The sequence below is a fragment of the Canis lupus genome, chromosome 15 (assembly GCF_011100685.1).
Source record: "Canis lupus familiaris isolate Mischka breed German Shepherd chromosome 15, alternate assembly UU_Cfam_GSD_1.0, whole genome shotgun sequence".
NCBI classification, from domain to species: domain Eukaryota; kingdom Metazoa; phylum Chordata; class Mammalia; order Carnivora; family Canidae; genus Canis; species Canis lupus.
The window spans coordinates 40,588,097-40,601,584 of NC_049236.1; the positions used below are offsets into that span (position 1 = coordinate 40,588,097).

Sequence of the window (13,488 nt, forward strand, 5' to 3'; positions counted from 1 at the left end):
TCTGTCACACACGCACACACACAGGGTAATAATTTATTGATTTTAGTTTTCAAAGTACAAAGTAAAATACACTGTGATAATAAGCTAAATAACATGACAGCATATTTGTGAACTTAGAAAAACCTGTTATCTCACCCTTCCCACTCCTTATTGTCAAGGAAACTAATACTGACAATTTTGTATATATGTATTCTTCTGTACTTTTTTCTTAGACAAATATGTACAAATGTGTGATTTATAGAGGTCTTTTTTTTTTTTAAGAATGGTTCCTCTTATATCCTTCACTGTATAACTTGCTTTTATCACTTTAGGGGTTTATCATCAGCATCATTCTAATTCAATATAAGATAGAACTATTTTTAATAGCCACATAATATACCTTAGTATGTATGGACCATAAGTTACATCAAGCACTTTCCTATTGTTAGATATTGAAGCTGTTTTATGTTTTCCCCCCACTACAAGAAAGCTGAATAAACATCTTTATACTGGTGTGTTTGTAAATATTATAAGAAATATCTCCAAAGAGGAATTGATAAGTCAGAAGACATACCTGATTGTTTTTCATTTTAATAATTGCCAGAGTACTTCACAGAGTTGTAATTCGTATTTCCAAAAAAAATTGTAGGGGTCAGCATATTTTTTTTCTGGGCCTAAAATTGTAGAAAACAAAAAAAAATTTTTCTCGTTAGTGTGATTATTACATAGGTATTAGAGAATTATTTGTTGCAACCAAATCAATAAAATATTATTTTTATGAACCGTATGCCCATACTGTATACCTGATTGCTTTTTAAGTGTGTTAATGCTCTTTAAAAGAAATGTTTTTAAACTCTTGATTATTATCATTGTCTTGAGGTATTAATATATCAAAATTCCTGTTTACTTTGATCATAATGTTTGAGTTGCCTGATTAATGGTCTGCTTTAATCTTGGCAGGAAGTTGAAACCTACTTTTTTGAGGGTCTGCTGAAATGGAGAGAATTGAACCTTACAGAACACTTTGGTATTTTCTATTTTGTTTCTATTTTATTCTCCCAACATTTGTACTTGTTGTGTTCAAATTCACTAAATAGTGGTATGATAGAAAAGCAGAACCTATTCTCTATTTTCCCTCCTTCCCCACCCCCAGGCAAATTTTACAAAGAAGTTATTGACAAATGCCAGTCCTTCAATCAGTTGGTCTATCATCAAAATGAGATAGTTCAGAGTTTGAAGACTCACCTGCAAATCAAGAACAGTTTTGCCTATCAGCCCCTTTTGGAGTAAGTATGTTGAGAGAAAGCTCAATGACATTTATCTCACTTTTAAGAAAGGTTGTATTTTATGGGGCACCTGGGTGGCTCAGTCGGTTAAGCATCTGACTTTGGCTCAGGTCATGATCCTGAGGTCCTGGAATCAAGCCCCACATCAAACTCCCTGCTCAGTGGAGAATGCTTCTCCCACCCCTTCTGCCCCTCCCTAGCTCATGCTTGCTCTTTCTGTCTCCCTCTCTCAAATAAATAATCTTTAGAAAGAAAAAAAAGTTGTTTTATTGCTACATTTGCCTCAGATCTGGTGTTTGAATTTAAAACAAGAATTTTACCTTTTCCGCTAGATCAGAACATTAGTACCTTGCCAAAAAACAGAATCTTAGAGGTATCCTCTTTTTTTTGGTTTTGTTTTATACATTTAAGAAAACCCCATTTTTCTTTCACACTGCAGGAATGGCTGAGCATAACTTGTGATAAAGTGCACCTTCTTGTTCCAGCCTGATTTCTTTGCTAAACCCTTAAAATGTGAAATATTTTTCATGTCTCTTTAGACTTGGTTTGGAAGGTTTCAGTCTGCTATCATTTGTGAAATAGATTTGCAGTCTTTGTTTTTTGACATATGTGTCTCAATCAGTTACTTCTACTTATTTTTAATCCAGTTTGGTTGTACAGTTGGCACGAGATCTGCAGATGGACTTCTATCCACATTTTCAGGACTTTTTCCTGACTATCACCTCAATCCTGGAGACTCAGGACACGGAGTTACTAGAATGGGCTTTCACCTCATTGTCCTATCTTTACAAGTACCTGTGGAGGCAAATGGTGAAGGACATGTCCAATATATACAGGTGACTCTTCCTCTCTCTAAGATGGGTTTCAGTTTGTTTTGTTGCTTTTGAGTTTTATTTTATCTTATCTACAATCCAGTGCTGTTTAGTAATTTTATGAAGTTGTGCAAATCTCACCATAATCCATTTTAAGAACATTTCCATAATCCCAAAAAGATTTCTAAAGTCTGTCTATGATCAGTCCCGCTCCCAATCTGCATCAGTTTTGAGAGCAAAAGCAATATACACCTGTTAAATATTCAAGATAGCCTTTGTGAACACAGTGTGTGCTTGAGGCTTCTAACTAGAACAGTCCCCCACAGTAATGAAATTTTCCAGCATTTACATTTCAACTTTTTATTTTTCAGTCAAGTGCAGTCTTTATCAATACTGAGAACCAGGATTTCTCACTCCCATCCCATATGCACAGTATCCATCATGCAAACCTGCCGACATAGCTGCCTGACTCTGACATGGCCTTTTGATGATTTTTTCCTTGGGTTCTGTCTGACTCTATACTGCCTTTCCAGCTTAGTCTCTCATCCTACGAAGTTGGTTCTCTGGCCAAAAGGGTCTATGGTCTATTCTATTAGTGTACAGTGACCTGATCCTCTCTTATCTCCAGCTACCAAAATACTGCCTCTCACCGTCAAAGCCAAGCTTGGTTTTCATAACCTCCACAAATATTTCTGGGCACCTTAGCCAGAGGTATAACCTTTGAACTCTGAACCCCTCTGGCATTCTCTACACTTATATCACACAACCTCTGTTAATGATTGTTTGTTCACAACATAACGATGTCCTTTACAAACCTGTGAACTCTTAAAGAATCCAGTCTTAGATATCTGCATTGACCCAGCCTCTAACTTATTTAATAAGCCCAAAGAGACACTTAGGGAACATTGTGAGCAGATATAGACAGGGAAAGAGGACGAATTCCATGGTTGCTTTCTGTTTAAGAGAAAGGTTGTTTACGATTGATTTCAGTCTGGGGCTTGCTGGAATTTCCCACTTGGTTTACTGATTATTTCTACATACTTTCATTGCCACAGGAATGTGTAAGATTACCACCCTCCTCCCAAACATAGGTATGGGTATGGGATAGGGCTATAGATTTTGTTTTTGTATCAACTCCCCCTTCACTCTACCCTTTGTTGAACCTTGCCCTTTACCCTCCTTTGAACAAAGAATGAGAAAGAAATATTTTTCCAGCCTTTACTAGCTCTCTGTGAAGCTTTTGGTAAAATGTATTAGAAACCGAGACTACTTAGGTAACACAGCAGTACCCCATCATGTGTGAGGTTTGTTCTGCAACCCCTAGTAGATGCCTGAAAGCACAGACAGTACTGAGCTCTATATGTGGTTTTTACCTATGCATACATACGTATGGTAAAGTATAATTTATAAATGCACAGCAAGAAATTAACAACAACCAGAACAATTATGACACCACACTGTAATAAAAGTTTTATGAATGTGGTCTCTCTTTGAAAATACCTTATTGTACCGTCTTCGCGATTCTCATATTGATGCGAGATGATAAAATGCCTACATGATGAGATCAAGTGAGGTGAACAGTGACGTAGGCCTTACGGCTTAATGCTGGGCTCCTAGGGACCTTCTGACGATGATGAGTAGGAGCAGCATCTGATTCGAGACTGCAGCTGACCACAGGTGACTGAGACCATGGATAGTGAAACCACAGATAAGGGGGTGGGGACCCTTGTATAGCTTTTTTGGTTTCATGACTTCTGTTGTTTCTTTTATATCCTATCTCCTGAGTCAGACTTTCCACTTCTAAATTTATCTGCTCTTGGTGTGACATCTTCAATAGCCTGGATATTTTCTCTTAAAGTCTTAGTGAAACCAAAGTCAATGCATTCCTACTCAAACTAACTCTTCATTCATTCATGTGTTCAGTAAATATACACTCTATGCTAGGCCCTGTTTAGTTGCCCATTTTCCAACAGTGATTCCATTTTTCTTCCTGTCACCTGAGGCTTGGTGTCTTAGAGGTGTTTTTGATGCCATTGTCTTCAAGGACTCTTGTTTCTGTTATTCATGTGCTCACTCAGTTCAGTAAGTATTTATTGAGCACTGTCTGTGCATACAGCATTTGTAGTAAAATTGCAAATAAAATGGATGAAAATCCCTCTTTGTCCAAAGTTTATACTTTAGCAAGAGAACATGTTAGGTGCATAACTGGTATGTGCGAGGAACAGCAAGTCCTGGGTCGTGCCGCAGTGTGTATAAGGGGAGAGTAATTAGACAGTGCCGTGTCTTATTAGTAGGGTCCAAATCATGAGCGCTTTGTGGGTACTATACGGCCTGCTGCCACTGCAAGGGCTTCTAAAATGTCTCTTGGGTCCATCTTTCAGCATTTCCCTCTGCCACAAGCCTCTTTCATGCCCATGTTTGCCCACGCTCCCATGACTTGAGCAGCTTTCTAGTTGGACTGCCAGCTTCTTCGTTTATTTCATCCTGCATACTATTAGTAAATTAATCTCTCTGAAATACTCAGTTTTTATTAAGCCAATATTTATTAGTACCTGCTGTGGGCAAGGAAGTGTAAGCTACTGGGGATATGGTAAAAATAGGAGCGATCTAATCTGTGCTCTCCTGTCATTTGGGAGACCAGTTTAAACAACGTGATTATACAAGTAATTAGTTATAGCTATGTGGCTCTGTGACCTTGAGCAGGTTGCTTGGCCTTTCTGGCTTGTTATCTGTGAAGCCAGAGTGACAATATCTATACTCCAGGGGATTTTGTTGGTTAGAGGAGGCGACATAGGTGTATGTCAACGTCTAGTTTCCTCTGTGTTGTGTTCAGAGCCACCTGTTTACCTGGGCAGCTTTGTCTGCAGTAGCCCTCCCCAACCACATCACCTTTTCTCCTTCAGATGGACTCTAGCCTCCTTGTCCTTTGGCTGTGATCATTTCTGCCCTGCCTGTCTGCTTTCACTTTTATCTCTAGTCATAGGCCTTCCAGTACCCACCTGGATTTTTCTCATCATTCAGGAATCACTACAAGTTTTAGCTATTCGTGGAGTCTTTTGTAAGGCCTGCACCACCAATTCTAGGATTTTTCATGTCTGTTACCTTCATCTTCTGTCTTGTAACTGAATGAGATTTTAAACCACTTGCTTTATACTTGCAGCGTGTTCCTTGCATACCTAGCACAGTGTGGGGCATATCGTTGACATGGAGTGTATACTTATTAAAATGTGATTAAATTAAACATGTCTTATTTTCTCATTTATAGCATGTACAGTACACTCCTGGCTCATAAAAAACTACATATAAGAAATTTTGCTGCTGAAAGTTTTACTTTTTTGATGAGAAAGGTTAGTCTGATATTTATTTATTTACTTATTTTTGAGATCTTATTTATTTATTGTTCATTAATCAAGAATCTGATGAAGAGAAGCAGATATCTTTTATCAAGTTGTTATTATGGACTAACGTTTTTATATATGTATATATTTTTTATATGTATATATATAAATACATATGTGTATATATGTGTGCGTGTGTATATATATACACACATATATATATATATATATATATATATATATGAAGAAACCTATTACTATTTTGAGTTTATCTCATCATTAGGTTATCTTTGCTCACTAATGGGAAAAATTTTGAGTCATTCTTTTATTGTTATTTAGGTTTTTGGTAGCTTTCATTGTATGCATATCAGAAGTGCCCTCTGATTCAAGTCAGTAAATAAATGGTGAGAGTAATAGAAACTTTTATAATAATTTCCTGGAAGAAATTGATACCATAATGTTGCATGTGTTTCCATAGTAGATTTTAGAAGGTTCTTGTAATGAAACAGAAACACTGGTGTTCATTTCTTTTGTACTCATAAGTATATGATTTACTTTAAAAGATAAAATGTTGTCTTCTATAGTTTTTCTTGGCACAGACCTTCATATTATTTCCTGAATCAGTGTTGTGTGTGAAATTAGAAGTGGTATATATCATTATAGTAGTTTGAAATCTCTGTGTCTCTTCCTTTTAGAATTTTATCCCAATTACATTTAACTGTGAACCTGTGGAATAGTAGATATGTCTTCATTTGGATTTGTTGTGTTTTAAATACAATTTTCCATTTGTATTTTGTGTTTTAGGTTTCTGATAAAAATGCACTTTTCAATTTAATGTTTGTTGATCTTGATGGACATCCAGAAAAGGTAGAAGGAGTTGGACAGTTGCTCTTTGAAATGTGCAAAGGAGTTAGAAACATGTTTCATTCCTGTACAGGGAAGGTAAATGACCGGGAGGATGTTTTGAGTCTGTGTGAAAGAAATTAAAAAAAAAAAAAAATAGATGAGGTTTATGTAAATGGTGTAGAGAGAGCATAGTGTGGGATAAATAAAAAGCACTAAATGGGGAGCATTAGAGCTTTAATAAGAATGCTTATTACCTAATGTAGGCTGTAAGTAATTAGGCATATTTACTTATAGAATCATTGCTGTTTTCTTTATTCTGGATCCTAGAAGGTAACATAAATTTATTAATGAGTTAAAGAGTGAACAGTTGGATGGTAAAATTCTCCATGCTAGTTTAGAAATTCCTTTTGGGACATGTAGTTAGCTCAACCGTCAAAGCTGCCGTATCTTTGATTAGTCCAGATCAGATTTCAATATAGCTTAATCAGAGCGGGGAGTAATCAGAGTGGGAAATAACAGTGTATTACTTAAAAATAAGAGTGTACATGTCCATTTTAATAATTATTGGATTCCCACAGGCAGTGAAACTAATTTTGCAAAAACTAGGACCTGTTACTGAAACAGAAACTCAACTACCATGGATTTTAGTTGGAGAAACACTCAAAAACATGGTCAAATCCACTGTGTTCTACATCTACAAAGAACATTTTGGTACATTTTTTGAATGTTTGCAAGTGAGTTCTAATTTTTAAGGATTTGTATGTAACTGGGGGCCTAAGAGTTGATTCTTCTTGCTCTCAGGTTAGCAGACCACTCCTGGAGATTATATTTTATAATTGTTTTCTTTGTACTTTACCCCTTCCTCCCAGCCCCCCATCTTCTGTATTTTTTTGATATTTTGAGATGAGTAGAGCATAATGGTTAAGAGCACAGCCTTTGGAGCCAGACAGCCTCCCTTTGAATCTTGGCTTTGTCACTGACCTGGGAAAGTTACTTAAATCTCTATTCCCCAGTTTTTTCATCTGGTGAGACTATGGGTCAGTAATATTCAATACATCGTGGTTGCTATGAGGGTTGTGAGTAAATACTTACAAAGCACTTTACAGCCGTGCACTCAGATATGTTAGCTATTAGTATCCTTAGTGACTCCTGGTAAATATGTCTTTCTTTCAAAATAAAAGAATGTGAAAATTTGAACTGCTTCACCCAATACTTTCATTATTAGGTTAACAGATGAGTTTGATATCTTATAGTTATTCTTTCTGTTAATTTCTTCATTGGCAGGAATCACTCTTAGATCTACATACAAAAGTAACCACAGCTAACTGTGAGGAAAGTTCTGAACAGATAAAAAGGTTGTTAGAAACATATCTGATACTTGTGAAACATGGGAATGGATCAAAGATAACCAAACCTGTTGATGTTTGTAAGGTGAGTTCCCAACTTCATTTGCTTTGAGTTTGTTCATTAAAAGCTATTCTAAGTGTGCATTGTTTCTTCTTTTATTTTACAGGTGTTATCTCAGACGTTACAAATAGCCAATCTTTCTACAACTTGCCGGGAAACCCTCTTGGCTGTAATTTCTGCCTTAATCCTGGGTGAAAATGTTTCCTTGCCAGAGACCCTTATCAGAGAAACCATTCAAAAAGTAATTTACTTCAACAAATATTGAGTAGTTAATTAGATATTTAGCATTGAGTAAGCTTCCTCAGGAATACAAATGAAGTGTAGCAAGGCTCTGCCTTCAGGAAATTTATAATCTTTTTAAGGAGTGAGTTGCACGCTGTAATAGGAAGAGGCAAAGCAAAGTGTGATAAAATAAATGTTCAGCAAGTATTCAACAAATGTGTATCACTTACCATGTGCTGGGTATGGACTAGGTATTCAGGATGGACATTATAGTGCCTGTGGTTTTTGACTGTTAGGGAAGTGGGGCCCTGGGAGTGAGCTGTTATAATCTGTTGAATTAATCTATTGATGTCATATTGAAACATAATGATTAATTCTGCGTGAGGTTGAAGGGCAGAGAATACTTTTCAAAGGACTTATATTTGGGATAGTCCTTGAAGGTTAAATAGTATCTGCCAGTCAGTGAAGGGGTTAAATATACCTGGAGTCCAAAAATGTATGCCTGCTGAGCACATGGGTACATAAGGAAGTGTGGTGTGTATTAGCGAGGCTCTGCTTGACTTTGAAAAGTTAGGTTGAGTTTTATCCTGCAAGTATTGAAAAGCCCTGGAGAAATTTTAAGCAGGGTAATGATTTGATAAGATTTGCATTTTGATGAGTTTAGAAAATGGCTTATAAGGAAGTGGGATTGAAAATAGAAAAACCAGTTAGATTCATCCTAGGTTCCTGCAGTGCAGCAGTAAGCAGTATGGAGAAAGGTGTAAAACAGTGCTGCTCGCCCTTTCCTAATTCTCTTTGTGAAGTGACCAAGCAGCTCTTAGGCAGAGCCCTCCATGATCTCTAAAAACCCAGTGCCCCTAATGTCTATAAGTTCTTTCAGCTGAAGGGCAGAGCATTTATACAGAAAACTGGTTGAAGTGTGCCTGCCCCTCCCTTACTCCAGCTGCTTTCCGAAGGAGAAGGGTTCAGTGCCTGTACCTCATCCCTGATGTGCCCCTCTGCGTGGTGGCAAATTCAGTCATCAAGTTCTTTTTGCCTCCCATGACTCTTACTAACTTGTATCAAGCATCCCACTACTTCCTGCTTGCAAGTTAGAGGACCTTGAAGGTGTGGGATGTTTTTTATTTTCAAGAATAGGGAAAGTATTCTCTGTGCACTTACTGTTTTTTACCTGTGGTCTACAGACTTTTGAGAGCAGATTTGAAAGACGTTTAATTTTGGAATTTTCTGAAGTTATGTTTGTCATGAAGCAGTTTGAGCAGGTGAGCAACTCAAGTTTTGAATTTGTTTTGTTATGAATCTGTCATGATAAAATAAACTTAAAATGCTATGATTTTTGAGAGGAATAGAGTAAGTACTTGATATTTTAGTCCATATTTTTTAATGCAGTTATGTTTCAATTTTAGTTTATAAGTAAAACTTTATTCCAGATGCTAGGGCATTTAAAATGACATTAGATAATCAACTTATTTTTAAATAATCCTTTAGGAAGTTAATAGAATCATGTGGTAAAATTGAAAAAAGACATTAAGGAATTTTCATGTGAATTTGAAGCATAGAAAATTGTTTCTGAAACATTTGGACTCCAGGAAGGTTGCTAATGCACTTCATTGCTACTGAGTAAATACCTGATGTAATGAGGTAGAAATTCTTCCCATTAAATCTTGAGTTTATTTTATCCCTTTCCCTTCCCTTCCATCAAATATTTGCCACTTCTTGTAACTGATCATCCATTGCATACCTCATTGAAGCCTGTCTCTATGTCTGTTCTCTGATTTTCCCTGTAGTCATTAATATATTCTGATTTGCTTCAAGAAAAACATTCTTCATGCATATCCTAGCCCTGTTCTGTACTATCTGGTGAGAGCCCTTTACCTTGCTCTGGTTTTCTTACCAACTACATCTTCTCCTTCACTCCTGTTCACTCTGGTCTTTTTATAAACATCTTATTTTTGTCAGAGTACCCTTTGTATAGAGTTTTAAAAGTCAGAGGCACAAAGTTAGTCACTTGATTTCTATTAACTTCTTCCTCACTGAGAACAACCACATCTCTTCTTGGGTTTTGTCTATATTTTTCTGTTCCTTTATGTTTTCTAATGCACTGCTTTTCCTTGATCCATTAGTTCTAGTACTCTTCTGTAGACTTCCTCCTATGGTGGATGTGTTCTGGTTCTTTTATACCTCTCGTTCAATAGAGTTACATCACAAATTTTGGTTGGATTCTTAATCACCATAAAGTTAACCTTTCTAAAAACAAGGAGTATTTTATGTTTCTTTTCTTTTCTTTCTTTCTTTTTTTTTTTTTTTTTTGGTATACATTTTCACTTTTCCTGAAGTTATAGATTACCTCATCCTTTAAAAACTAGAAATGATTTTCCCTGAATAGCTGGTCAATGAGTCTGTCTGTCAACAGCATTCTAAAATGCTTTTCACATGTCAGAAAACTTATCAGCTCAAGTTTTTGTTTTTCTTTCCTTTCCTGGAATCATTCCTCCTGGAGCAGTGCAAGTCTGAATGGGTTGCTTTCTCAACCCATGGCACAGATGTCATAACAGGACTTCTTTTGCTTTTCTCCTATTTTCTGGTTCTCAAACCTTTCCCTTGTTTTAGTTTGCTCTCTTATTTTGATGATAGACATTTTCTGGAGGTTCTAGAGAAAGGACAAATAGAAATAAAAATTTGAGACTTATTACCTTGGAAAATGTCTTTATTCATATTGCTAGTAGAATGAGTTATAGAATTATAGATTTTGTCATTCTCCTTCAGTTTTTTTTTACGCATTGTTCCATGGTCTTCTAGCTTTCATTGTTTCTGTGGAGAGGTCTAATGCCTTTATGATTTCTGATCCTGTGTTTATAATCTTTTTTTCCCTCTGTGGACGTGTTAGAATCTTCTCTTCCTTAGTGTTATGCAATGTATATCTGTTAATAAATGTGATTTCCTTTCTTATTTTTAGCTTTTTCTACCCAGCTTTCTCTTGTATATTGAAAATTGCTTCTTGACTGATGAGGCTACTGCCAAAGATGAAGCTCTGGCCATTTTGGCTAAGCTCATTCTGAACAAAGCAGCACCTCCCACTGCTGGCTCGATGGCAATTGAGAAGTACCCTCTGGTTTTTTCACATCAGACGGTGGGGTAAGTTCTAAGTGTTTATTCCCTGTAATATTAGTAGGATTACCCATTTTATAATGCATTAAGAATACTGTAAAAAATGAGGATCTCTACATATTAACTGGGAAGATATCCATGATATATTGTTCTGTGAAAAAAGCAAGTTGTAGAATGGTTGTTGAGTATGAATTCATTTTTCAGAGTTAAAACAAAAAGTGTAAATAAACAAAGGAAAAGATGTGGAAGGGATGCCTGGGTGGCTCAGCGGTTGAGCGTCTGTCTGCCTTCGGCTCAGGGCATGGTCATGGAGTCCCGGGATTGAGTCCCGCATCAGGCTCTCAGCATGGAGTCTGCTTCTCCCTCTGCCTATGTCTTTGCCTCTTTCTCTGTGTCTCTCATGAATAAATAAATAAAATCTTTAAATTTTTTTTTTTTTAAAAGGAAAAGATGTGGAAGGATACACAAACAGATTAACCTAGTTAATGTCAGGAGGATGGTATGTGAAAGAAAGAGATGATTATTAATTTTTTAAATCTTTTATTTTAAAATAATTGTACATTCATATGCTATTGAAAGAAATAGTGTAGAAAGGTCCTGTGTAGTCTTTATCCAGCTTCTCCCAGTGGTAACATCTTGCATAAGTTAGCTGTGATATCACAACCATAAAATTGACAGTTTTCAAATTTCATCAATTTTACATGCACACTCATCTCTGGGTTTGTGTGTATATGGCGGTATGGTGCTATGCAGTTTTATCACGTGTAGATTCATAACCACTGCCAGAGTCAAGATATAGAACTGTTCCATCATCACAAGGATCTCTTATGCAACCTTTTGATAGCCACAGTCACTCTGACACTCCACTCTCCATTCTTAACCCCTGGCAATTACTGATCTGTTCTCTATTTTTATGATTGTGTCATTTTAAGAATATTATATAAATAGAATGTAAGAGTAGACCTTTGAGATTGTCTTTCAGTCATGCAGTTCCCTTGAGACCCATCCAGGTTGTGTATATCAAGAGTCCATCCCTTTGTTGAACATCTTTTCATGTGCTTGTTCTGGAGTAGCAGCCCAGAACAGTGGCATGGATGTAGCATAGTCCATGTAATGATGGACTTGTTGAAAGATATTTAGGTCACTTCTAGTTTTTGGCTAGTATGAAAAAGGCTGTTACAAACATTCATGTACATAACTTTTTGTTGCTCTGAGATAAATGCCCAAAAGTGGAATTAAGTTATACATCATAAGTACGTCTCCGTTTGATGAGAAGCTGCCAGCAGTTTTCCAGAGTGCTTATGCCATTTTATATGCCTCCAGCAGTGTGGATGATCAAGTTTCTCTGCATCCTCTCCAGCATTTGTTATTATCACTGGCTTTATTTTTTGCCAGTCCAATAAGATATAGTGAAATCTCACTGTGCTTTTATTTTATTTTAATATTTTATTTATTCATTTATGATGGACATAGAAAGGGGGGGGGGGCAGAGACAGAGGCGGAAGGAGAAGCAGGCTCCATGCAGGGAGCCCGACGTGGGACTTGATCCTGGGGCTCCAGGATCATGCCCCGGGCCAAAGGCAGGTGCTAAACCACTGAGCCACCCAGGGATCCCCTCACTGTGATTTTAAATTGCATCTCTTTGGGATCCCTGGGTGGTGCAGCGGTTTAGCGCCTGCCTTTGGCCCAGGGCGCGATCCTGGAGACCCAAGATCGAATCCCACGTCGGGCTCCCGGTGCATGGAGCCTGCTTCTCCCTCTGCCTAGGTCTCTGCCTCTCTTTCTCTCTCTCTGTGTGACTATCATAAATAAATAAAAATTAAAAAAAAGAAAAATAATAAATTGCATCTCTTTAATGGCTAATGATGTTGACCATCTTTTCCTGGGTTTATGTGTGTGTTATGTTATGTGTATATCCTCTTTAGTGAAATATCTATTCATTTCCTTGGCCGGTTTTCTAACTGGATTGTTTGTTTCTTTACTGTTGATTCTGAGGACACGTATATTCTAGACAAAGGTTTTTTTTTTGTCAGATAAATGGTTTGCAGATTTATTGTTTTAGTTGATAGCTTGTCTTTGTTCACTTAAGATTTTTCACAGACCACCATTTTAGATTTTGATGAGGTTCAGTTGACCAACTGTTCTTTAATGGATCAGGCTTTTGATGTCAATTCCAAGAACTCTGCCTAGCTGTAGGTCCTAGATATTTTCTCCTACTTTTCTAAAAGTTTCATAGTTTTATGTCTTACATTTAAGTCCATGATCCATTTTGAGTTAATTTTTATATAAGGTGTGAGGTTCAGGTCAAGTTTTGTTTTTGCCTGTGGATGCCCACTGTTCTGGCAACATTTGTTGAAAAGACTATTCTTCATTGAACTTCTTCTGCACCTTTGTCAGATCAGTTGGGCATGAATGTGTGGTTCTGTTTCTGGGTTCTCTATTCTCTTCCATCAATCCATGTATTCTCTTCCTCTAATACCATACTGTCTT

General features: G+C 36.9%; 1 protein-coding gene across 1 annotated transcript in view; it reads left to right on the forward strand.

Annotated features, from left to right (window-relative positions):
- The window catches only part of UTP20 (UTP20 small subunit processome component), a 96,537-nt gene that overhangs the window by 3,615 nt on the left and 79,434 nt on the right, over positions 1–13,488 (forward strand). Inside the window, exons 3-12 of the mRNA XM_038558807.1 lie at positions 940–1,006; positions 1,133–1,265; positions 1,913–2,101; positions 5,343–5,424; positions 6,220–6,357; positions 6,840–6,995; positions 7,546–7,692; positions 7,775–7,909; positions 9,075–9,152; positions 10,847–11,025. Coding sequence (XP_038414735.1) covers positions 940–1,006; positions 1,133–1,265; positions 1,913–2,101; positions 5,343–5,424; positions 6,220–6,357; positions 6,840–6,995; positions 7,546–7,692; positions 7,775–7,909; positions 9,075–9,152; positions 10,847–11,025 — 1,304 coding nt within the window. The remainder of the gene's footprint in view (positions 1–939; positions 1,007–1,132; positions 1,266–1,912; positions 2,102–5,342; positions 5,425–6,219; positions 6,358–6,839; positions 6,996–7,545; positions 7,693–7,774; positions 7,910–9,074; positions 9,153–10,846; positions 11,026–13,488) is intronic.